The following is a 26,556-nucleotide window of genomic DNA, read 5'->3' on the forward strand; positions in this document are numbered from 1 at the left end:
GTCAGGTTGAGAAAAAAAAGTACCTCATTACTGCCTCTATTTGACACTTTCCTGGAAGTTCTCTCAAGGCAATAAGAAAATGAAAGGAAATAAAAAGTATAAAGGCTAGAAATGAAAAAACAAAAACGGTATTATCTGTAGACGATATGGCTGCACACAGAATACTCCAAGAAATCCACAGATTAATTGTTAGAATTAAGAAATTAAGTAAGGTTGGTAAATATAAAGTCAGTATTTTTTAAATGCCCATTCTTAGTTAGCAACAAAACCTAATTAGAAATGTATCTTTTAAGAATAGAGATTACTTTGATAAAATTTATTCATTTAGGTATTTCATTTGATATCTCTCTTTTTAAACATATTGATGTGAATAAATTTAATTCGACTGTAAACCATGATTTCAGATACTAATTTTCTTTTATTCTCTCTTTCTCTGTCTTTCTTTTTTTGGCCAAATATATGTGGAAAGCCTGCTATGTGCCAACAATTGCATTAGACCTTTAGGATAGTTATAAAGATGATCAAGATATGGTTCATTATCTTCAAGTGGTTCAAGTTGGGGGAGAAGATAGAACTATAAAGCATAAAAACTAGCAAAACAATGGCGTTTTAAAACAGAGAGGAAATTAGAAAGGGAGGGAGGGAAGAAAAGAGAAAGAAAGGCAGAAGGGAAAGAAGGAAGGAAGGATGAAAGGAAAGAAGTAGAGAGAAAGGGAGGGAGGACAGTAACTTTAAAAATTGGTAAGGGAAGGAGAGAAGATGAGAAACTCTAAAACCTGCAGATATTATTTCATGCTGTATGTTCCCTCCTCTGATGACAGAAAGAGAATGTGAAGAAAGAAAATTATATCCTGCATGGCTGAAAATGGTCCCCTACAAAAATACCATGTTGGACAACTCATCTGAAATAGTGATATCTCTGGGAAGCAGTTTAGCACTGGAGAGTTTGGACTTTCATGGCAGGCTGCCTTGGTTCATATCTTTTGGTGATGATACTTATCTTCTGTAAGGCCCATTTCTTTATTTGTGAAATGAAGACAATAGAGTGCTTATATATAATTTAGAACAATGTCCATCACATAGTAAACACTTAATAAATGGTAGCTGTTATTGTTGTTATTATTACTATTATTACCTTGAAGACAGGGGCTCTGTCTTGTTCATCATTCTGTCTCCAGCTCTTAGCACAATCCCTGGCACAATTCAAACATGTATTTGGATGAATGACAAATATCTATTGAGTATTTGCCCTGTTCCAAGCATTGTTGGAGGTACATGGGACAGGACAGTGAACAAAACAGACAAAACCTCCTACTGTCTTAGAATTCACTCTCTACTGGGGAGACCTAGGCAATGAGGAAATAATTAAAATATACAGTGTGTCTTATGGCAATAAATGACAAAGAAAAATAAAGCAGAGAAGGTGAGAAGCGGTGACAGTGTTTTGTGATCATTTGCTTTGCAACAAGCCACTCCCCAAATTTACTGGCCTAAAATAATTTCATCATAGTTCATGCTCTGGCTACAACAATACACATCTCTCTCATGTGCAAAATACACTCACTCCTCCCTCAAAGCCTCGTGCCATTAAGGGTTCAGGTTCAAAGCTTAAGATCTTATCCTCTGAAGTACATTTAGGGACAAACAAAGCTTCTCAGGTACTTCTGGGGATGCAGAGACTTGTGAACTAAAAGATGAGTTATCTATCTTCCAACACAACTGACATGCAACAGGGATTCAGGAAAAGATAATTTCAATAGGCGCTTCTGTGCAAAAGCGGGGAAAATGAGTCATGCAGCAGTCACAGTTCATATTAATCTAAAATCTAGCCAGGCATATATCCCAAGTCTTCCTGATGTGGGGACAAGAATTATTTCTGGATTAGGGCTCACTTTTTCTCTTTGAGAATGGTTCTCCTCAGCTCTTGGATTTGTCCTCTGAATCATCCTTCCTTGTCCACATACATATACACATACATACGTAGAGAGACTGTCATGTAGGCTGGAGTACAATGGTGAGATCTCAGCCCACTGCAACCTACACCTCCTGGATTCAAGCAATTCTCCTGTCTCAGCCTCCCCAGTAGCTGAGACTACAGGTGCACGCCACCATGCCTGGCTACTTTTTGTATTTTTAGTAGAGATGGGGTTTCACCATATTGGTCAGGCTGGTCTCGAACTCCTGACCTCAGGTGATCCACCCACCTCGGTCTCCCAAAGTGCTGGGATTACAGGCATGAACCACCGTGCCTGGCCCATAAAATATTTTTTGTGAAAACATCTCAGCCTGCTCCATGCCTATAGAAAGTTTGACTCCCAGATGTGTCTCTTTTCATTTTGAACTATCTCTGCCCTTCTTAAATCAAGCTGATATAATTCCTTTAAATGCTTTCTAACTTTTTAACATATTAAATTAGGGGGAAAAAATGCCTACATTTATCTTTGAATGCTACTTTGGGCTGCAAACCAAAGGGATACAGGACAGCACCCTTAAGATTCTTGGAAGCTCTTTTGCTTGGTCAGAGGGTCTGAGGTCTTAAAGTGTTTTACAGCCATGCCCTTGGTTTGATCTTGACCCTAAGGTCACATTTTACTGCCAGTGCCCTGAATTTGACTTTTTCCCCAGGTTTTAATATTTTAAATTTATCTTCAGAATGTCTTGCTGTCTGGAAAGACTATTCTGGGCCGTGTCTACTTTCTCTAAGTCTTGCTTTAAAATGGAATACAGTAGTCCCCCCTTATTCATGAGGGATACGTTCCAAGACCCCAGTAGATGCCCAAGCCCGATTGCCATTAATGAAGACACATTTCTGTTTATGTCTTCTACCCACCAATTTAATGCCTTTTCCATCTTAACTAAGCACCTATCACACACTGTAGCCATACTTTCACAGTTTGAGATGTGACAGCAAAACTAGCACAAATCTCTTTTTCCTTCTTCACCATTTTTGGATAGAGGATGCATCCTTACCATAGACCTTAGCAACCTTGGCATATGAATTTTTTCCTTCCTTATTACATTGAGAATTTTCACCTTCTCACTTAAAGAAAGCACTTTACAGCTTCTCTTTGGCATATCCAAATTGCCAGCATCACTACTCCTGCCCTTTGGGGCCACTGTTAAGTAAAATAAGGGTGACTTGGACACAAGCACTGCATTACCCAACAGACAGTTCATCTGATAATGGAGAGGGCTGCTAAGTGACTAATGAGTGGTCATCATAGATAGCATGGATCTGCTGGAAAAAGGGATGGTTCATGTCCCAGGCAGGATGAGATTTCATCATGCTACTCAGAACGGCACGCAATTTAAAACTTATGAATTGTTTATTCCTGGAATTTTCTGTTTAATATTTTTGGACTGCTGTTGACTGCTGGTAACTGAAACTGCAGAAAAGGAAACAGGGGACAGAGGCGACTACTGTAGTTTCTTCTTTAGGTTATCGCTTTCTTCCTGTACTTTATCTTGGGTAACTAAAAGATATACACTTTGCCACTTTCAATATCCTTCCTAGGTATCTCCTTAGCTAGACACCAAGTCCACTGGTTACATTTTGCTACAGTCCACATTACTCCTGGAGACCATGTTGCCAAACTTTACAGCACGTATAATGTCTGTTCCCTTTCTCAAACTTCCAGGAACAATTTTTTCACTGCCTTTTGTCTCAACACCCTTCAAGTCTCCAAAATTTTTGTTATAGTAGTACTCCACTTTTAAGCGTGTGATTTCTCTATTTCTATGTTACAAGCCACTCCATGGCTTAGTGGCTTAAAACAGTAATAATTTATTCAGTCTCATAATTTGTAGTTTGGGTGATTGTTATAACTACTGTCAGCTGGAAGCTGGGATAGCTAGAAGGTCTGTCATGGTCTCACCCACACAGTAGGCATTTGGTACTGGCTGCCAGCTAAGAGCCCAGCGGAGGCTTAGGGAGAGGTCCTCAGCTCTCCTTTGCTTGGGCCTCTCCATGTGGCAGCCTCAGCTTCCTCAGAGCACTGGGCTAAGTTCCAAGAAGGGAAGGCAAAATTTATAGATCCCTTAACGCCCAGATTTCTGCCACATTCCATTGGTTAAAACAGGTCACAGGGCCAGTTGTGTTCTTGATGAGGGGAAATAAACTCTAGATTCCACTTCTTGATAGAAAAATGACCAGGTCATCGTTGCAAATAAGCATGAAGAATGGAATATATTGGTGTGGTCTTTTTGAAAATACAATCTACCACAGCCAGAGCATATATCTATGTATGTAATTTAAAATAAGATGGTCAGGGGAGGCCTTCAGAGACAGTGACATTTGAGCAAAGACCTGAAGAAGAAGAGAGGAAGCCTTGCAGACATTTGGGATGAATTCTTACACACTGAAAGAATTGTAAATACAAAAACTCTGATGTGGTAATGAGCCTGGTCTACTCAAGGGATGATAAGGAAGCCACTGTGACTGAAGTAGAGGGCTGAGAAGGAAGGAACAAGAAGTTAGAGGTGAGGTCAAAGAAGTCATGGAAGCCAGATCATGTAGGGCTTAGGGGCACCTGGAAAAAGGAATGTTTGGTTCAAAGGATAAACAATTGTGCTTCCAACAGGTGTCCATAGAATAGGCCCTTCCTATGTGGTAGTAACAAAATAAGTAAACCCTTGAGAAAGAATCTCCTCACTCCCCACCTCCAAATTCCTTCCTGATAATTCCATAACTAGTTCCTGTCCATGGGTAACTCCATTGCACTTCTTGAAGTATAGCTTTCACAGGGAGGTGGCACAGCCTGTTACAAAAGTTTGCCGCTACTCCACAAGCCTTGCTCTATGTGAATGAATTATCACATACGTATGAATCTAATAGCCATTTTAGATACTGTCCAACTTCCCACCTTACCAACTTCTGGAAACTTCATCTTTTTTTCTCAGTTTTATAGATGATGTCGTTATTGATTTTAAATTATAAAACGGAATGTTTCCAGGGGAGGTTACAGTTCCTGCTGCAATATATTCATCTTAGAGCATGAACGACTTGTAATTGTTAAGTGCATTTTCACAGCTAATCATGTGGCATTTGGTTGCTGCTTTTCAGGAAAACTTTTAAAAGCAGAGTATATTCTGAGCAGTCTAATAAGCAACAATGGAGCAACAGGTGAGTACTTTCATATCTTCACAATGACCTTTACCTCAGCCCCAAACAGAGCACTCATTTAATAACAACTTACTGACTTAATAGTTACCATACATTAGATGTTTTCAGAGCTATCTGGGACTGGCTCTGCCACTGATGAATGAAGAAGCTTTGATCAAGCAGCTTACATCTCTGCGTGTCTGTTTTCTCTAAGTTAACAATAACAACAACAACAAACAAAGACAAGGAATCTACTATTGGCCTGTTTCCTTACAGAGTATGTTATCTAATGGACGGTCACTGTCAAGGCAGGTAACTCTGTGGGCCTTATAAAGGTTCGATAGCAGCTTTTAAACAAAATTGTGATTGGAAATAAAAGCCTGTAAGTTCAGAAGAGTCTGCTTTGGCTTTATCGATTTAAATGGTTCAGAAGATAGATTTGATTTTTGGTACATAAGAACTTTAATAAAACTTGTTTCCAAATGGATTTTCTTTCAATATTTAATTATACATGAAAGGAAGCAAGTCCTAATAATTGGGTAACAAATAACTTAAGCCTTTGGATATCGTGTCTGAATTTCTGGGCATTTAAGTTAGCAAGGTTATCAATAAGTTGAGAAGTTTCCACTGGACTTTTAAACTCAGCATGCTTGGATGTGAGGCCTCAAACTCCTTGACACTTGTGGACATTTCTAATGGGGAGATAGTTTGGAATCCAAATATTAACCACGCACCCCTCACTTGTGGCCACCATCACTAAACTACAATATACACTCTTGCCATCATGTGCACACACACGCACACATACACACGGATTCAAAGCTAGGAAGAAAATAAATATTATCTGATGTGACAGAGAATAGTGAGGGGGCAGTAAAGAGTCTGCCTCTATTTTTGATGTTTGACCACTGACAGTTTTCAAGCCACAGCCTTTTTTACTTTTGTCTCACACTGGACAGGCTGATTAAAACAAACAAACAACAAAAAGCCCTTTCATCCACACACCCAAACCCAGCTTCCAGGAACCTTTACCCGGCCCCACACCCCAGTCACAGTGACAAGCAAAGCCACTCACCACTCCCTGCCTGAGTCAAAGGAGCAGCTTGGGTGCCAGCCTGACTTACCCTAGAAAGCCTCATTATGTGAGCAATAAATCTTCTCATACCCTCTTGGTACACGCGTGGAGTCATCAGTTTTGACATCCAAACAAATTTTCCTCAGATGGGATCCACCTCACCCTCTGCAAAGCAACCATAAGACAGTGGGTGTAACAGTGTAGAAAAATTAATCTGTGGAGGCCTTTGAGGAAAAGCACTGAAGCTGAGACCTGAAGAAGGATCTGGCCTCTTAAGAAGCCAGAGGAAAGAGGATCCCAAGCAGGGCTAGTGGTAAGTACAGCTGCCATGAAGCAAGAGGCCAGTCCTATTACAAGGAGGCAAAATAAAGCTAGAGTGGACGGAGAGTAAGTGAGGGAACTGGAGACCAGACAGGAGTCAGTTCCTGCAGAGCCTGAGGCTACAGCAAGAAGTTTGGACCTGATTCTAAATGTAGAGACGAGATTGTCTCTCAAAATGATGTCACATGTGCTCATGAAGACTTCTGTGAAAATTCTTTTAATTTACAAGGCAATATCTCTGATAATTCAAGGGAAGTTTTCCTCTTTTCTTTTAGGTACCTGGCTGTACAGAAATGAAAGTGACAAGGTCCTGGTGCAGTCGGTCTGTATACAGATCAGAGGGCAGATTCTGCAAAAGCTGGGTACCATCATCTAACACTTGCGTTTCTCAAAGCTCATTTACGAAGCCTGGCTGCATGGTTTCACTGTGGAATTTTCTTCTTTTATCTGGCTAAAATTGTTAATTTCCACTTGCCTTAGTTTCCTCATCGAAAAGAGAATGGCATTTAAGATCCTAGGAGTGTCACAAATATTAATAATTTTTTTTTCTAGTAAGCTTTGTTAGAGAGGTTCACGGTTGTATATTGTGATGTTAACTGTAGGGTTCCCAGTGTTATTTCTCACACCTGACTCAGTTCAGCAGGACTCCGTGTAATATGGCGACACCTTATACTATACCCACCGTGACACTGTGTTCGTTCATTCCTTAAGGTATTCATGAATTTTTCAAGTTTATAGAATGCTAATATACTTTAGAATGCAAAATAAGGGTTTGAGAAATTTTAACAGGAGGTAGCAATTATTATTTTTGTAAAAATACTGAGAAAACTACATATATTATACATATTATATATACAAATATATAATAATTCTATTTCCCAGTGAAATGGAAAAATTGTCTCTATTACAGTTGGAAAAACATTACTGTGTCAATCTAATCTAAGCCTGAGTTTTCCTAACAGGATCTAATGAGTCTTGTTTCTGTATTAGTTTTCAAAGGTATTCTCTCATACAAGAACACAGATACCAGCTGTTCCTCCCCTGTCCCTCTCCCTGCCCCTCTTTTTTTTTCAGGGATGTGGTACGAAGCAGCAGAGTTAATATGGGCCTCCATCGTAGGATATTTGTCACTTCCTCAGCCGGATAAAAAGGTGGTTTGTCTAGTGCTTATTTTTCTCCTTTCCTGTATTTGTCTTTAGATGATTATCTCTTTATGATACAATTCCATTTCTCATATATCAATTTCATCTGTCCTATTTTTATTTATTTTTCATGAGCATAGGACCAGCTACAGTTAGTAACTTCCTTCTGTGTCTTGCTTCATCCTCACTCACATCTAGACTCTTGGGGCATAGATGGTGTTTTTATAATCGTTTGTAACTGTCCATTTATATATTTATCTCTACTGGTCCATTCATTTATCTGTTTTATTATATATTTAGCCTTTACTTGATTGCATAGCAAAGTTGAGATGGCCAAGTTGCTTATACGTAAAATCATTTTTCTTGAGTTGAGTGGGTGAAGACTTCAATTGTTTATGTAGCATCAAGTAGTATATGTCAATCCTACTTGACATTTTCATTTTCTGGAATTCTGTGGGAATAGTCTCATTATCTGAAGCATCCGGCTATTACATTTCCCTGATCTGTGTAAGCAATTGCTGTCTATGATTCTTTTACAATACAGACTGTGATGTGAACTCTTCCTTGGGCCAGTTATTCAGGCCTAGCAGTAGGGACAAGTTAGTATTGATCACCCAGTGAAACCCAGCTGAGAAGTAGCTGTGTTTACACTAGGCCCACGTGCCCTAGGATGTGTTGATCTTTCAAGCTCTGTGGCAGCCAATTTAAAAGTATATCCAAGTCAGAGTATTATTATACAATGTATGCATATGTCAAAATGTCACACTGTATCCCATAAACATGTACAATTATTATATGTTGACTTTTAAAAATAGTATCTCCAGTGCCATAGTAATAAAATAACAATAGGCAAATCATTCATATGGAGGGATAACCATTGCCTTTAGGCCATGAAGTGAGAGCAGTAATCCACTGTGAATTCCCAATCTGTGTCTTGTTTGTGTTTTTCTTACAGGGCCTCTCCACGTCATTAGGTATACTGGCAGACATCTTTGTTTCCATGAGCAAGAATGATTATGAAAAGTTTAAAAACAATCCACAAATTAATTTGGTAATTATCATAACACTGAGTGGCATCATCTGTAAAACTGTCAATGGTGTCATTGGTGGGTGATTAGTGGGTGTCTTTCTCAGGAGATTGGGAGGCAGGGAGCTCAGTGCTGCCCCTGCTAGACAGATGGGAGGAATCCTGGGGAGGAGTCCTGGGGGGTCCTATTTGGCTTTATTATCCCAGCACTCAGCACTGTACCAGACACACAGAGGGTGCTCAGAAAGTTACTGCTGAATGAATGAATGAATGAATATCAACAAAATTATTTTGAGCCTCACTTCTTTCCGAGTATCACAAAATTCAGTTTCCAAACTTGGGCCATCTTGATGATAAAGGGGTAATAATTTTAAAACTTTATAATCACCATCTGTTTAAATGAGAGCATCAGTCCCGTGTTCCAGGCTCTCGTCCTTGATAATAATGACTGCTAATTTTTATATATCACTTTACAACTCAAAAAAGTGTATATATCTCCACATAAAACCCTATGAGGAGGGTAGAGCAAATTGTGTCACTCCATTTTAGAGGAAAATAAAATGCAGTGCAGAGAAACTAACTAACCTCTGCAGTTTACACAACCAGTAAGAGAGCGAACTGGGAGCTGAGCCCAGGTCTCTGACCAGCCCAGAGAAGTGGCAAGGATGTTCTGCTGCTCTTCACACTGTGCTGAAATGGAGTGTTTATTATCATCTATATTGCCATTTTTATTAAAGACCCCAATCACAATGGTAACCATGCTCAGTACTAATTAGTGTAGCAAAAGAACACATACAGCTTGCTGATGGTAATCTGAATCTAAGATGTTGCTTTTTCTGTTTGACCAAAACAGGAGGATCATGTCCCTTGTTCACTGAAGTTATCCTTGATGACTGTTTAAAATTGCACACTTCCCTCCCATCCTGGACCTCCCTAACCGCTTCTCCATTTATTTTCTCTCCAGAACATTTGTCATCATCTCAAATACTATACACTTCACTTGTTTTGTATATTGACTGATCCCTCCCCCACAGCAGAAAGTAAGCTCCTTGCAGGCTCACTGCCTGCTGTCTCCTGTGTCTAGAACAGGCCCTGGCATGGGGAGGTACTCTGTACATATTTATAAAATTAATAAATGAATCCTAATTGCTATGAAATCATCAATTAAAGGACTCTTGGCCAAGAGCAGTGCAGAAATCAATTAATCTGGCTGCAAAATTTGCAGGTTCCTTTGAACAAAGAACTGCCACCATCTTCCAAAGAAGCTCACCCAAATTATTGCACAGGTGTGTGGCTGCTGGGAAAAAGCAAAGTCAACACCTTGTGGTCTTTAGACCCACTTACTCTTTATTGACACTGTTCTGAATGGGTTGTGGTGAGGAGTCCCTTGAAATCATGAAAGAAAAGCAAAACTATTTCATAGCCTGTTTTTTGCTCATTGATAATTAATTATCACCATTCCACTTAGCCTCCTGTTTTCTCACAGAGCCTGCTGAAGGAGTTTGACCACCATGTGCTGTCCGCCGCAGAAGCCTGCAAGCTGGCAGCTGCCTTCAGTGCCTACACGCCACTCTTTGTGCTCACAGCTGTGGTAAACAGAGTGCGGCCCTTCCTCAAACCCCCACAGGACCTCTCCCCAGGGTGCTTTCCGATGTAATCAGTGAGAAGGGAAAGGTTTAACCTTCAAATAGGCTTTGTGTCTCATCAGTGGCAATTGTGATAAGACTCCACACCACATGTGGAAAAATTTTATCTGTCGGAGTTTTGACAGCCTACTAGGAGCTAAATTAATTCAGCCCAAGGATAGAATGTTGCCTGTTGTGAAGCAATGGTTCCCAAGCCTGAGTGCACATCAAAATCACCTGAGGAACCTTCTCAAAATATGTATTCCAGCCAGGCATGGTGGCTCACACCTGTAATCCCAACACTTTGGGAGGCCAAGGTAGGAGGATGACTTGAGCCCAAAATTTCAAGACTAGCCTGAGCAACATGGTGAGATTTTGTCTCTACAAAAAATTTAAAAAAAAAAATTGCCCAGGTGTGGTGGTTCACGCCTGTAGTCCCAGGTACCAGGGAGGCTGAGGTGGGAGGATCATGTGAGCCTGGCAGGTTGAGTTTGCAGTGAGCTGAGATTGCACCACTGCACTCCAACCTGGGTAACAGAGCAAGACCCTATCTCAAAAAAAAAAAAAAAAAAAGGAAAAAAGGAAAGAAAGAAAGAAAAAATAAGAAACAAAGAAAGGCTACACATTTCTGAGCTCTGCCCTAGATCCACTAAATGCAAATCTCTGGGGTTGGTATCCAAAAATCTTTAATTTTAGAATATTGCCCAGGTGATTCAAATGCACAGATGCATTTGGATACCAATGCCCTATTGTTTCGACTATTAAATGAATGATGTATTCATATATAGCATCCTTATTTGCATAGAGAAACTTATATCCATTTCCATGGATGGACTCTGTTAAAACTAACAACAGCAACAAACACAAGTCTATCATCTTTAATCAAAATGTATCAGAAATACAATAGGATAGTAATTGAAGCTAATTTCTTAACCCTTCATGTCAGCCAATTGCTTACATCCCCATCCCTCCTCCTGATTCACCAAAAAGACCTCGGGTCCTTAACTCAATGTTTGCTGTACGTTTTCCTTAGAATGTTTGTGGCATGTGTTCATTTTTCTATAATATTTCAAATGACTGTCTTCCAGAAATGAAAAGTTTGTCCTGATTCACTTCCAGTTTTTAATTCAATATCTGATTTGGTATTCGGTATTTTTCCCAGAATATCCGTGGCACGTGCTTATTGTCATATAGTAGTTCAAATGACTGTCCTCCAGAAATGAAAAACTTTTATCTGTGTGAAGCCAAAGAGGCCTTTGAGATTGGCCTTCTCACCAAGAGAGATGATGAGCCTGTTACTGGAAAACAGGAGCTTCACAGCTTTGTCAAAGCTGCTTTTGGTCTCACCACAGTGCACAGAAGGCTCCATGGGGAGACAGGGACAGTCCATGCAGCAATTCAGCTCTGTAAGGAATCGATGGGGAAGCTGTACAATTTCAGCACTTCCTCCAGAAGTCAGGACAGAGAAGCCCTGTCTCAAGAAATTATGTCTGTGATCGCCCAGGTGAAGGAACATTTACAAGTTCAAAACTTCTCAAATTTAGATGACAGATCTTATGTTCCAGAGAGTTTCAAGTGCAGGTTGGATAAACTTATCTTGCATGGGCAAGTGGATTTCCAAAAAATCCTTGACACCTATTCACAGCACCATACTTCGGTGTGTGAAGTATTTGAAAGTGATTGTGGAAACAACAAAAATGAACAGAAAGGTGCAAAAACAGGAGTCTGTATCACTGCTCTAAAAACAGAAACAAAAAACATAGATACTGTGAGTACTACTCAAGAAAAGACACATTGTCAAAGAGACACAGGAATATCTTCCTCTCTAATGGCTAAGAATGTTCAGAGGGAACTCAGAAGGGGAGGAAGGAGAAACTGGACCCATTCTGATGTATTTCGAGTCTCCTTGGATCAAGATGTAGAGACTGAGACTGAGCCATCGGACTACAGCAATGGTGGGGGAGCTGTTTTCAACAAGTCTCTGAGTGGCAGCCAGAGCTCCAGTGCTTGGAGCAACTTATCAGGGTTTAGTTCCTCTGCAAGCTGGGAGGAAGTGAATTATCATGTTGATGACAGGTCAGCCAGAAAAGAGCCTGGCAAAGAACATCTGGTGGACACTCAGTGTTCCACTGCCTTGTCTGAGGAGCTAGAGAATGACAGGGAAGGCAGAGCTGTGCATTCATTGTGTTCAGAGCTTCAGGATCTCTCTCTTCAGGAACCCAAAGATGACAATGCAGAGCCTTCTCAAAATCAGCCGCATGAACAGTTGCCCTTGACACCCTTCTCTCCTCATAATATCCCAGGTACTTTCTTGGCCCCTGGTGCAGGGCTTCTAGAAGGAGCTCCAGAAGGTATCCAGGAAGTCAGAAATATGGCACCCAGAAATACTTCTGCTCACTCCAGACCCTCATATGGTTCTGCTTCTTGGTCTTCTGATTCTGGTAGGCCCAAGAATATGGGCACACATCCTTCAGTCCAAGATGAAGAAGCCTTTGAAATAATTGATGAGTTTCCAGAAACCAACTGTGATGCGAAAGACAGGCAGGAAAAAGAGCAGGCAGAAGAAATCGGTAAAAGAGGCACAGGCCCTACATTTAAAGCTAGTCCCTCCTGGGTTGACCCAGAAGGAGAAACAGCAGAAAGCACTGAAGATGTACCCTTAGACTTTCACAGGGTCATGCACAATTATCTGGGAAATATTTCCATGCTGCCATATAGCTCCTTCACCCCTAATCGGCCTGTTCAAAATTCTGACTCCAGAAAAAGTGGTGGTTCAGTCGCAGAGCAGGGCATCAACCCTGATGCCTCCACGGTGGATGAGGAGGGGCAACTGCTCGACAGCACGGATGTCCCCTGTACAAATGGGCACGGCTCTCATAGACTGTGCACTCTGAGAGAGCTGCCTGGTCAGAGGGCTGAGACCCCCAATTCCTCTGTAAGCAGTAACATCCTCTTCCCTGTCCTCAGCGAGGACTGCACTACCACAGAGGAAGGAAATGAGCCTGGAAACGTGCCAAATTGCAGCCAGAACTCCAGTTCATCCTCAGCGTGGTGGCTGAAATCACCTGTGTTTTCCAGCGGTTCTTCTGAGGGGGACAGTCCTTGGTCCTATCTGAATTCCAGTGGGAGTTCTTGGGTTTCATTGCCGGGAAAGACAAGGCAAGAGATCCTTGAGGCTCGCACCTTGCAACCTGATGACTTTGAAAAGCTCTTGGCAGGAGTGAGGCATGATTGGCTGTTTCAGAGACTAGAGAATACGGGGATTTTTAAGCCCAGCCAACTCCACCGAGCACATAGTAAGTACAAACTTTTCAGTAGGTCCCCCCTCAGGAAGCAGCTATGTTTGGGCGCTCTGAAGAGCTTGGTATGTAGATCACTTAAAGCTCATGAAAGGAATAGACCCCTGGTATGCTTTGTGAGTTCACAGAGAAATGTATGCTTCAGGGTTCTCCCTCACTCTCTGTGATGGACCTTAATGGTTGTAAAGAGGCTTGCTCAGGCTACCTTGCATACTGGAGGTTTGCTCTAAGGACACACAAGGCAGTGAGGGAGACAGGAAACTCAGAGGACTCCGGCACAACCATCACTAAGGGTTGAAAACAGCTCTGGAGGCCGTCTCATCCACTCAGCATCTATCTTCTTCACTGATTCTCATTACCAACCAGCTGATTTTAACAGGCTGGATGCCATATTATCTGCTCAGCATCTATCTTCTCCTTTGACTCTTTTTACCAACCAACTGATTTTTCTCTATCTATCCCCATTAGAATTCTATGGGGACATGGTTTGACCTAGTTAAATATCATCTTTCTATTGGGCAGGGACTTTTTACACCTGTCTACCTAAGCGGTTTCTTGCCAGCCAATTAGTTGGTCAAGTGCGTCCTTGTCTTGCATTCATGATGCTACAACAAAATGCCATCAACTGGGTAGCATATGAACAACAGAAATTTATTCCTCATAATTCTGGAGCCTGGAAGTCCAGGATGAAGGTACTGCTTTCTGGTTCATTGACAGCGCTTTTTCTGTGTGTCCTCACATAGTGGAAGGGGGAAGGGTTTCTCTGAGGTCTCTATTATGAGGGCACTCATCCCATCTATGAGGAATCTACCCCTCAGGACCTAATCACCTCCCAAAGGCTCCAACACCGGACACCATCACCTTGTGCGTTAGAACTTCAACATGTGAATTTAGGGGGGATAAAACTTCCAGACTACAATACCCCTACTGTTGCAATCAGCAGCTACTTCTTGCTTAAGGAACAGCCCAATGTCACTGCCCAATGCAGGAAGCCTGGGCTGGAGCCACCTAGTAGTCAATGTCTAACACAGCTTAAAAGTGGTAGACAAGCCGGGAGGAAGACAGAAGGAGATTCTTCTCTTAGCCCAGGAATCACATCAAAATGCCCTCCTACTATATAGAAAAATGATTTGAATGATTAAAAAAAGATTGTGAAGCACATCGTAGAAGAAACAAACTACATGGATTGCTAAGCACTGGTTACTAAATAGTAGTTCTCAACCCTGGCGCCACATGAGAACCTTCTGGGGAGCTTTTAAAAACTTCCAATGCGTCACCCCAGAGATTTCCATCTAATGGGCCTGGAGTGTGGACCCAGGATCATTATTTCTTATGAGCTCTCTGGTGATTCTGCTTAAAGCCACTGTTGAGAGCTTCTGCTTCAAAGTATTCTAATGTTTTGCCTGCCACCTTGAAGTCCGACTAAAATACACATCACATTGTCACCAAAAAAAAAGCAAACATTTCCAGCAATAGGGTTTTCTTACTTACTGTGAGATTCTGCAATTTTGGAATCACATTTCTTACAATGAGGTAACTGCTTTCTTGTTATTTGTTATTGTTTGCTAATTTGTGGATGAAATACATTCGAGGAAGCAAGGCCCAAAATGGCAGAAACAAAACAATGATTCCCTTCCTCTTTTCTTCTCTCAATTCATCACCCGTCCTGTGTGTGGACAGACAACTCACCTTCCATTTCCATCTACCTTCTCTAACTGAGTCACCCAACCCTAGTCACCATCTCACCCAGTCTGTAGGCAACCCCTTCCCAGAACTGTCAGTTTATCTTGCTTTAAGTATTTTTCTCTCCCACATGTCCCATTCATTTATCTATTTTCACAATCTAGACACAGGTCTTTTGTTTACTTCATTTTAATTCCAAACAAAGTGTTGTACTCCTTCCTTAGGATTCATGTGGGTCTTTCTCCTCAGAGATGCTTTCTTACTTAGCACTGTTCTTCCTTTCTTTAAGGTGGAGACTGCCCCTACTTTTTCCTCTATCTTTTCCTTTTTTCAGTTGAGTTCGCATGTTTTTACAGTAGCTACATTTTCTCAAATAATTTCCAAACTTTCTCAACCTAAAACAATGAAAAGAAAATTAGGGTGCACTTGAATATATAATGCTAGGATTCCCAGAGCTGCCGGGAGCCTATTAGGTAAAATTATCTAGTTTATTTCTATTCATGTGATCTGCCATCAGTAGTAGCTTCTATTATTTGGGATCCCCAGGTAATAATAGTAAGTTGCAAGCACGTGTCACTTGTCCTAAAATGGTCTCTGGGACTTTCTGATTTTAAAATTCCTTTATTTTCCACTACTTTCATATAGAATCTTCATGCTTATCTTCATCCCTTTTCATCACAAACAAGGGATTTTGTGACTCAAAGGCTATTCCTCATTGTAATTTATAAAGTGTTACCTTTTTATTATTTCTCACTAACTTTTTAATACTGTAGTTGTCATAGAAGAGATGAAAATTAGAGAAAAATGTATAAAACAGTGAAGATTTCAGGTGAGCTGGTGTAAGACCTGTGTCGCATCAGCTTTATTCATGAATTGTAACGTCCTTTTGAAAATAAGATTCATTTTCATCTTTTTTTTTCTAGCTGCTCTTTTGTTAAAATATTCAAAAAAATCTGAATTGTGGACAGCCCAGGAAACTGCTGTCTATTTGGGGGACTACTTGACTGTGAAGAAAAAAGGCAGACAAAGAAATGCTTTTTGGGTTCATCATCTTCATCAAGAAGAAATTCTGGGGAGGTATTACTTAAAAACATTTGTATACTAATGTAAGATGAGCTAACCTTGCCCTTCTGTTAAGTAATCACTCATGAGACTTTGTAGGGGCTGAAAAACTTAGCCAAAATATATTTTCAGATTTCTACACGTCTTTCTTTTCATTATTAATTAATTAACGACAGTTACCATATATTGAGGACCCACGTTATATCAGCTGTTTTGCTGGATGTTTTAGCTACAGGACCTCAAATCCATCAGGGAAACATTATTGGCCATATTGTACTGATAAGAAAAATAAAGTTCCTGGTCACATGGCAGGCCAGAGAGCCTTCAATACTCACTAAAAATGCTGGCAAAAAGGGTAAATTATGAAAAGCACACTTTTAAGTAAACAGGTGAGCCTGAAAAAAGGCAGGAAAATCCTGAGGCCAGAGATGAAGCCTGTTCAGGGATCTAAGTGATTGCTGAACCCTTTATGGATCCTGCACAGGAGTTTGGGGCAGGGGTGGAGTGAGGGTGCAGCCAGTGACAAAAGCTATACGCAGAAGGGAATGAGTTCAGATACCACTCATACACAGCAGGGAATCAGGAATGGCTACATCCCCAGGATAAATGGTATCTTTAAAAACCCTGCCCCAGTGAAGTAAATGCCTGGAAAGTTTTTGATTTGGCCTTAGTTCTTAATAAAATTTTTAAACAAAAACTCACCTGAAAAATTAGTAGCCACAGGTGGTCTTCACTGGGTTTAGGACACAATTTTATATCATTTGTATATTTTAAAAGACCTATAAGCCATGACTTTTCATTTAAAGTTGGCCTTATTATTTGCTCAAATCCAAATAGTGTAAGAAATAAATAGAAATAGAGAAATCAAGTGACTCTGTAAGCAGTGGAAGTACATTTCTTGAAAAGATTATTGATTATAATCATTATTATGGTAAACATGTGCCGGGCCCTGTTTTAAGTGATTTATATGCTAATTCAATTAATCTTTACAAAACCCTCTGAAGGTAGATACTGCTATTATTCTTACTTTACAGATGAGGGAACTGAGTCACAGAGATGTTAAGGAATTGCCCAAAATCACATGTCTAAGCAGTAGGGGCAGGTGCTGAGGCTTAAATTGTGTCTCCCAAAACTCAATATTGAAGTTCTGAGTACTTCAGACTACGATCTTATTTGGAAATAGAGGGATTGCAGATGTAATTGGTGAAGTTAAGATGAAGTCATACTGGAGTAGGGTGGGCCCCTGATCCAATATGACTGATATCCTTATAAAAAGAGGAAATTTGGAGATAGACACAGACACAGAGAGAATGCCACGTGAAGACTGTAGTTATGTTGCCTCATGGTAAAGAACTGCCAGAAGCTGGGAGAGAGCCTGAAACAGATTCTTCCTTAGAGCCTTCAGCAGGATGATGGCCCCGCTGGAACTTTGATCTTAGACCACTATAGGCTTCAGAACTGTGAGAAAATCAATTTCTGTTATTTAAGCCACCCAGTTGGTGGCATGTTGTGACAGCAGCCCTGATACACCAGAGTACACCATAGGAGGACCTGAGATAAGAAATAAGTTGAGGATAAGAGACGTAAAGAATGGAGTCAGAGAGTTCAATGTATTTCTGGTCAGAAGAAAATAACAGAAAGAGAGCAAAAGCAATATTTGAACACATACTTTCTGATAATTTTTCAGAATTGCCAAAATACACTAATCTTGAAATACAGAAATCACAATGAATCATAAGGACGGAAGGGAAAGGAGGAAAGAAGCTGGAAGGAAGCAGGAAGTGAAGAAGGCAGGCAGTCAGACATCCACTTCTAGGTACACAGTAGTCAAACTCCAAGCACTAAGGACAAAGAAACCATTTTAAAATCAGTCAAAGAAAAAAGACGTATTACTTACACAGAAATATTAATTTGACCTACAGCTGGTTTCTTCGTAGCAACAATGGAAGTCAGAGACAATGGAAGTCATATACTTAGTGCAACTCTCTTTTATGGAGGAAGGCAAAATAAAGACATTTGCAGCTTAAAAGAAAAAATGACCATGGCAGTTTACCATGAACAAATCCTGACTGAAGAAAAATGATCCCAGAAAAAAAATGGTACAAGATGAGAGAAGATATGGGCCTCTGTTCTCAGATTGATGATCCCATAACTAGGACTGGAGGTCTTCTGGCAGAATGTTCAGGAAATGCTCCAGTAGCCAGTACTCACAGGGTTCACTCTCTGTGCACACCTCTGGCATCAGTCAATGGAATTCTGAATTAGTTCAAACCCTCTGTAGGTCTTGGGGTCTCTCCATGGCAGAACTGCCTAAAGCACTGATATAGCATCTCTGTTACAACAACTGCTCCTCTGCAGGCTGCCTTCTGAGGCCATACTGCAGCCTGCTCTATCAGATTTCCTTTCTGGTCTTCAGGAGTCTGAATGGCCAAAACCCCAGCCTCCTTAAGTTCCATTATTATATAGGATTCAGAAATTTCTGGAGAGAGTTTACCCTGGTTGAAGTCTATGACTCAAGCAATTCCCCTTGATTTTTGGTGGTCACTCTGGACACATGTGAAATTACTCACAAATTCACACCAGTTTATAGCAAGTATGAACTACAGTAAAGTGCAGCAGTGTTTTGCTTCTTTCCGCATGTAATCATTTACTGCCTTGTATCTTCCCACACCAACTGTCTATTAGCTCTTGAAATATACAAATCATGTCTCACACTTTCTTCGAGTCACTCAAGACTAGCACAGTGTTATGCACATAAGAGGTGTTGATGGATAATAAGTATTTATAGAAATGAAGTGATCATAAAAGGAAGGGATAGAGGAAGGCTTCAGATTGATGAACTGACTATATAAGACCACACTGCAGGGAGTGGAAGATCTTGACTCCAGAATCCATGTGCATTCCAGTATACTTTGCTACCCCCTTGTCTTACCAGAGGTCTGGAGAACTTCTACATTAAGCGACACTTTCCCTTTATAACCAATATCTTTCTGGGTCAGCTAGAATGAGTGAGTTCCATTGTTCAAGTAGCTCTTACAAAATTATTTGAATCTTGAGATAAGTCAAAATAATATTCACTGTCTAAGGCAGAAAAAGAGATCTTTCAAGCATTCTTGCATATGTCTTTGATCTCCTCTCTCTTACTCCATAGTAAGTAAGAGAGCACTTTCGCATTTTGTTGTGTGGATTTTCTTCATTCCTAGGTATGTTGGGAAAGACTATAAGGAGCAGAAGGGGCTCTGGCACCACTTTACTGATGTAGAGCGGCAGATGACCGCACAGCACTATGTGACAGAATTTAACAAGAGACTCTACGAACAAAACATTCCCACGCAGATATTCTACATCCCATCCACAATATTACTGGTAAGATTATCCTGAACACATCATTTGGATCTTCCAAATCACACTTGAATATCAATTAATCTGCGTATCTGGTTCCACATAGTCAGGCTAGCATTTTTAGCAAACTATCCTTGTGTGTTGTCCCTGTACCTTCCAAGAGAGAAAGAACCCTAAAGATTGTATCTAGTACAAACTATCTCCTCAACATGATGCATAAATCCCGTTTTACGCCTGTTGGCCTCACCCCTCGCAACCAAGTGGTTACTAAGTCAAAGCTTACATATCTTCAGCAAGAAAAAATAATTGTTCCCCTATCACTTTCAAATAATCCTAATTGTTAGAAAGTTCTTAGACTTGGCCCAAATCTATCTTTCTCTAACTTCCATCCATGGATTACAGCTCTCCCTCCTGGGACCATGAAGACCAGTCTCTCTTCACTAACATACCCCTTTCAATAGATAAAGGCAAATATTCCCATTGAGTTTTCTCTTCTTTGGATCAAGAATGCCTTGCTACCCTGAATATATTAGATCCTTAGTGCATTCATACTTGCAATAATTTTTTCATTGGCCAGAGACATTTTTAGACCCATTTTTTCCTAATCGTAATAATTATCATCCATTTCATACCTTCTTTATGTCACTCACTGTGCCAGGCAGTTTGCAAACCTTAACTCTAACCTTTGAAACAACTCCACAAAGTAGCATAGAAACACTTAAACTGATATTTCAACCTAGAGTCCCAGAGCATAATCTAACTTCATGTCCTGGTAACCTAGCCTCCAGGACAGGTCACCTCATGGCCTAAATCTTAAGTGAGCAGTTTAGTATGTGAATAATAATAAATTTAAGTTCTATGACATACCACATGCCATGTTAAGCATTTTACGTGAGTTTCCTTGTATAATCCCTTTAACAAACCTAAAAGGTAGTTATAATTATACCACTTTACCCATGATGAAATTGAAGCTCAGAGAAGCAAAGTGGCAGAGCCTAGGTTCAAACCAAGATTTACCCAAGTCCAAAGACAATGGCCTTTACCATTATGCTGTAATGTTTCCCATTGCTATTTTTCAGATTTTAGAGGACAAGACAATAAAGGGATGTATCAGTGTGGAACCTTACATACTGGGAGAATTTGTAAAATTGTCAAATAATACGAAAGTGGTGAAAACAGAATACAAAGCCACAGAATATGGCTTGGCCTATGGCCACTTTTCTTATGAGTTTTCTAATCATAGAGATGTTGTGGTCGATTTACAAGGTATGTGAAACTGAGAATTATTTTTATTTTTGATATTATATATAAAGTGAAGTTTTGTAACTAGCTTCCCTAATTTTAATTTAATAGATTATTCTCTGTATAGGCTACTATTTGGAGTTAACTTAATTGATCTTACTATATATAGCAAATAATTCCTGAAAGAAAAAAATGCCCAAAACTTCTACAAATGTCTAGAGTATCACATAATCAGTGAGAGGGTCTGGTTTATATTCTGTTGGGCTTCGTTCCAGAGCATATCTATAACAGCTTTTTTTGTTTCACTCAAGTAGATTTGAGTGATGTATGTTTCTTATCATTGCATTTTCTTCACATGTCGAAATCTTCTTTCCACTTTTCCTTTTCTCCAGTCCCTTACCCTTATTAAAAGTGTGATGTTGGGTTTCATAATGGGGGTCATTATAGAACAGAAATCTGTATCCTTAAACTATGTACTTAAATAAGACTACTTTTCAATTCTACCTTAATATTTTAATTTTGTTTTAGTTTGTCTGGTATTTTATTCATTAGAATTTTTATTAGAAAATACCCTATACTTCATGTAAATTATAAGTAAGATTTATTATAATTATTTATAGTTACGGTTCCATGGACATCCCAGGACCTTCCCTATTCCACTCTCAGAGCATTTATCACTCTGATATATATTTAACTTTTGATCTGTTCCCCTTCACAAGAATGTTAGCTCAATGAGTACAAAGATTTTTGACTACCTTGTTCAATCGGTACCACCAGTGCCTAAAATAGTTTTTTATAGAATGTCTGCACTCAATAAATATTTGTTGAATGAACAGATGAGTACATGAATTAATAAGTCACTAAAGAAATTTCTGAATCATGAAAGAAATATTCCATATTATGATATTGATAATTATTCAAAGTGTATTTTATTGCTTTCTAATACCTTGAAAATTGGTGATCTGGGGATGTCATATTTGACAAATATAATTACCCAATATTTAATTATTCTTAAACCAATAACTGGAATATGCAATCCAAATTCTTTACCAGGAATTTACTAACTATAAACCACAGGATGGCCAAGTGTTTGAAGTATCTCTTTAAGTGTGTGTGTGTGTGTGTGTGTGTGTGTGTGTGTGTGTGTGTGTATTTTTGTAAACATTTGATGGACATTTACAAAGAATTTAATACTCAGGTGAGCTCATTTCTCTTTCAGGTTGGGTAACCGGTAATGGAAAAGGACTCATCTACCTCACAGATCCCCAGATTCACTCTGTTGATCAGAAAGATGTCACTACCAATTTTGGGAAAAGAGGAATTTTTTACTTCTTTAATAACCAGCATGTGGAATGTAATGAAATCTGCCATCGTCTTTCTTTAACTAGACCTTCAATGGAGAAACCATATAAGTCATAGGCTGTATGGATTGGTAATGTGACAGACCTTAGTGATGCTCTCAAATATCTGGTTCTCTCCTTCCAGGCACATAGAATATGGCACAGTCTGGTCCTTTGGGGCTTGGGCAGGGCTGTGACACAGGTTCTGGCCAATGATTTGTGAGAGGAATTGATCAGTATCACTTTAAGTCCTGCATTTAATCAGCAGCACGAGATGCTGCAGAGCCTCTTTCCCTCTGCCACAGTTACCAAGAATGTGTCAGGAGACCGCTGCTTCTGGGCATAAGTCCTGCAAGGAAAGCAACATGGAAAACAGCCCCAATTCACCCATAAGGGATGCAAAGCACTGCTGAGAAAGGCATGTGCTGTTTAAGCCATTGAGATGTTAGAGCTTTTTGTCACTATCTATCAAGACTGATGCTACTGGGGCTTTTCCTATTGATTTGGAAGTTCTTCACATATTAAAAAAATGTGAGCCTTTGTGATACAAATTCAATTTGTTTTTCTCTCTTTTGACATTTGACTTGCATGAAATGTTTATCTGTGCATAATTTTTTATATAGTTGAATTCATCAATCTTTTATTTTATATGGCTTTTTGGTTATGTATAATATTTAGATCTTCCTTATACTCTGAGTTTCTTTCTTTTTAATTCTCCCATATTTCCTTCTAGTATAATTAAATCTGTAAAAAGTAAGATGGAAGAGTGGTACAATTTTCCTTATCCAGTCTGTCCTTGATGGGCATATAGGTAGACTGGATGAAGAAAATGTGGTACATACACACCATGGAACACTATGTGTATTAGTCCACTCTCATACTGCTCTGAAGAAATACCTGAGACTGGGGGGTAATTTAGAAAGGAAAGAGGTTAAAGTAACTCACAGTTCCACATGACTGGGGAGACCTCAGGAAACTTACAATCATGGCAGAAGGCACCTCTTCATAGGGTAGCAGGATGGAGAATGAGTGCCAACAGGGGAAATGCCAGATACTTATAAAACCATCAGATCTTGTGAGAATTCATTCACAATCATGAGAACAGCATGGGAAAAACTGCCTCAATTACCTCCCACCAGGTCCTTCCCATGACACATGGGAATTATGGGATTCCAATTCAAGATGAGATCTGGGTGGGGACACAAAGCCAAACCATATCACCATGTAACCATAAAAAAGAATGAGATCATGTCATTTGCAGGGACATGGATAGAGCTGAAGGCCATTATTTTTAGCAAACTAATGCAAGAACAGAAAACTAAATATCACTTGTTCTCACTTACAGGTGGGAGCTAAGTGATGAGAGCAGGTGGACACATAGAGGGAACAACACACACCAGGGCTTATCAGAGGGTGGAGGGTGGGAGGAGGGAGAGGATCAGGAAAAATAACTAATGCGTACTAGGCTTAATACCTGGGTGATGAAGTAATTCGCACAACAAACCCCCATGACACAAACCTGCACATGTACCGCTGAACTTAAAATAAAAGTAAAAAAGAAAACAACAATATCATTGAATGTTGTGAACTTTATGAATATACCAAAACCATTGGACTAGACACTCAAAGGGTGAATTTTATGGTAGGTAAGTTATATCTCAATAAAGCTTTTTTTTAAAAAAAGAATATTCTTCAAAAAAAAAAAAATGATACATTTTCCTGGCTACCACAGTCCATCCCTTTCCCGACACAGATCTACTTCTTCACACAGGTTTAGGAAAGAGCTCCTCCGTGATCTTACTGAAAGAAACAAAAGGGCGACCAGTGAGATAAAACAATTCTTTTCTGCAGTTACTCTTGGGGGCTGCAACTGATGCTCACTCTCCCTGTCCTCCACTGTTCATTCTAAGTTTCCCTCAGCCTTAACTATTAGCTCAGGAGGTCTGGGCGGCTTACCTGGTTGGTGAGACTCAAACTTGCATACATGATCTTCATGTATCAAGTCTGAACACTTGAAAGTTTATACTCTTCTCAATTTGAGGTTGCTGCACATGTCTCTTCACAGTTGCAACTGAGGCAAGGAAGACCCATTCCAGTCTCCTGCTGTGGGGATCATAGTTGATTGACACTCCCAGCTTCCACTCCTTTGAAACCATCACTGTGTTTATGCTGAAACCATGTTGCCCTCAATGTGCTGTCAGCCAGTGACTAAGCATGACAAGGACACTAGTCTCAGAATATTTCTAACTGCTGACTGTGACTGTGGAACAAAGTCTTGCCACTGGCCTAACCAAAACTTTCTTAAGGCCGGGTGTGGTGGCTCAGGCCTGTAATCCCAGCACTTTGGGAGGCCGAGGCAGGTGGATCACGTGAGGTCAAGAGTTCAAGACCAGCTTGGCCAACATGGTGAAACCCCACCTCTACTAAAAATACAAAAAAAAAAAAAAAAATGCTGGTCATGGCTAATTTTCCAGGAGGCAGAGCTTGCAGTGAGCTGAGATCGCATCACTACACTCCAGCCTGGGTGACAGAGCAAGACTCCATCTCAAAAAACAAAAACAAACAAAAAACCCTTTGCTCTCTCCTTTTATAGGTGTCAGGACCACAGCATGGTCCCCTGCCTACTCTTGTTCCCTCCAACTGATCCTTTACAGTCATTTCTCCCAATAAAGGTCTTTCATGTTTAATCCTTTCCTGGTATCTGCTTCTTGGAAAACCAAAGTTAACACATGCTTATTAAGGAAATGAAAAAAAATGTAATCTATTCTACTAACAAAGTAAAGGGAGAAAATCATGTAATTTCACAAGATGCAAAAAATTATTTCATAAAATTCAAAATCAACTCATGGTAAAAGAAAAAAACAAGCTCTTTGAAAACTAGAAATAAAGAAAAGTTTTCTAAATCTGACAAAGGTTTTTTCTTTTAAACTTAAATCAGCAATACCATAATTAATAGTGAAGCAATTAAAACTTTTAAGTTGAGAAAAGGAACAAGACAAATTTGCCTACTATCCCAATTCTATTCAATGTCATAGAAGTCCAACTAATAAACATAGAAAGACTAAAACTAGAAAATCATGATTTTGCATCCATTAATGAAATAATGGATCTGGGCAGAAAGCATTGATGGCTGCTAAAACTATTAGGGGAAAATTAGATGGGGAACTTTATAACGGAAGAATCAGGCTGATGCTACTCACACTTCAATCAATCTGATCACTAAAAGTGGGATAAGAAATCAGTGATAAAATGACATTTTTTAGTCAATTGGGGATTTTGAATATGGACTGAGTGTTAGACAAAACGATGAAGTGATATCTTAAGAACATTCAACCAAAAGAAAAATTTGGAAAAAGATATGAAAGCAGCTTGACTCTTTGGGGTTAATGTTGAAGGGGGATGGTTACATAGCAATTCATTGTACCAGTGTTTCTACTTTTCTATATATTTTTAAATCTCCAAAAACAAAAATTCTTAAATGTAATGTCATAGAAAGGAAGAAATACCAAGAAAAGTTTGAAGAATCAATAGATAAAGAAGATGAAAACCAAGATTGGTATCAAACAAACTAATCAGGAAAGAATATAAGGAGGAGCATTCAGCAGTGTGAAATCCAGCAGAAAAAAATCAAGAAAAAAAAAACAATTTTGGGGGTGAAAGACAGAACAGTGAAAAAAGATTGCTGACAGCAAAAAGAGGCTGTTAATTGACAGAGTGACCTTTGAGATGTTGTAGAAGGGGGTCAACAAACTATGATCCATGAGGTCAAAGCTACTGACATCTGTTTTTGTAAATAAAATTTTATTGGAACATAGTCACTTATTCAATTATGTTCTATCTACAGCTGCTTTTGTGTTACAATAGCAGAACTGAGTAACACTGTGACATAGACAGGATTTTGCAAAGTTAAAAATATTTACTATATGTACCTTTACAGAAAAAGTTTGTGAATCCCTGTTTGTGGAAGACGAAATTGGGAATAAAGTTCAGGATATTTACATTTAGAAAGAAATATGATTATTTCTACCGACACAGAAGAAAAGGAAGAGCAACAATGGGTGAAAAAACTGGAAATTGGAGGTGATAAAGAAGTAAATTGATGGAAAGCACCTCAGAGCCCACTTTTCTTTGTTAAGTCAAAAAGCTAGGATATCTGCTAAGTGAGATGGCATTGGCATAACTAGGAATTTTAGAGAAATAAAGATTTTGTAGCAATGCATATCTCTGAGTTATAAAAAGCAGAAATAGTACTATTGAGAGGAATTTGCAAGAAATTACATTTTTAAAATATCTTTAA

The 26,556-nt window shown here is 39.5% G+C and overlaps 1 protein-coding gene across 21 annotated transcripts in view; it reads left to right on the forward strand.

Moving 5' to 3' along the window:
• ALPK1 (alpha kinase 1) overlaps positions 1 to 23,833 on the forward strand; it is a 137,918-nt gene extending 114,085 nt beyond the window's left edge. For 14 of the 21 annotated variants that reach the window (XM_065545337.1, XM_065545338.1, XM_074040319.1 and 11 more), the window contains 10 exons: positions 5,063 to 5,122; positions 6,773 to 6,859; positions 7,572 to 7,648; positions 8,595 to 8,690; positions 10,153 to 10,257; positions 11,454 to 13,587; positions 16,197 to 16,350; positions 19,539 to 19,701; positions 20,757 to 20,943; positions 22,139 to 23,833. In XM_065545337.1, coding sequence (XP_065401409.1) covers positions 5,063 to 5,122; positions 6,773 to 6,859; positions 7,572 to 7,648; positions 8,595 to 8,690; positions 10,153 to 10,257; positions 11,454 to 13,587; positions 16,197 to 16,350; positions 19,539 to 19,701; positions 20,757 to 20,943; positions 22,139 to 22,338 — 3,263 coding nt within the window. In that variant the 3' untranslated portion in view covers positions 22,339 to 23,833. Of the gene's footprint in view, positions 1 to 5,062; positions 5,123 to 6,772; positions 6,860 to 7,095; positions 7,209 to 7,571; positions 7,649 to 8,594; positions 8,691 to 10,152; positions 10,909 to 11,453; positions 15,124 to 16,196; positions 16,351 to 19,538; positions 19,702 to 20,756; positions 20,944 to 22,138 lie in introns of those variants that run through there. The other 7 variants (XR_012435030.1, XR_012435028.1, XR_012435029.1 and 4 more) reach the window with 4 other exon arrangements.
• The last annotated feature ends 2,723 nt before the right edge of the window (positions 23,834 to 26,556 follow it).

Source organism: Macaca fascicularis, chromosome 5, assembly GCF_037993035.2.
Source record: "Macaca fascicularis isolate 582-1 chromosome 5, T2T-MFA8v1.1".
In the NCBI taxonomy this organism is placed as follows: Eukaryota; Metazoa; Chordata; class Mammalia; order Primates; family Cercopithecidae; genus Macaca; species Macaca fascicularis.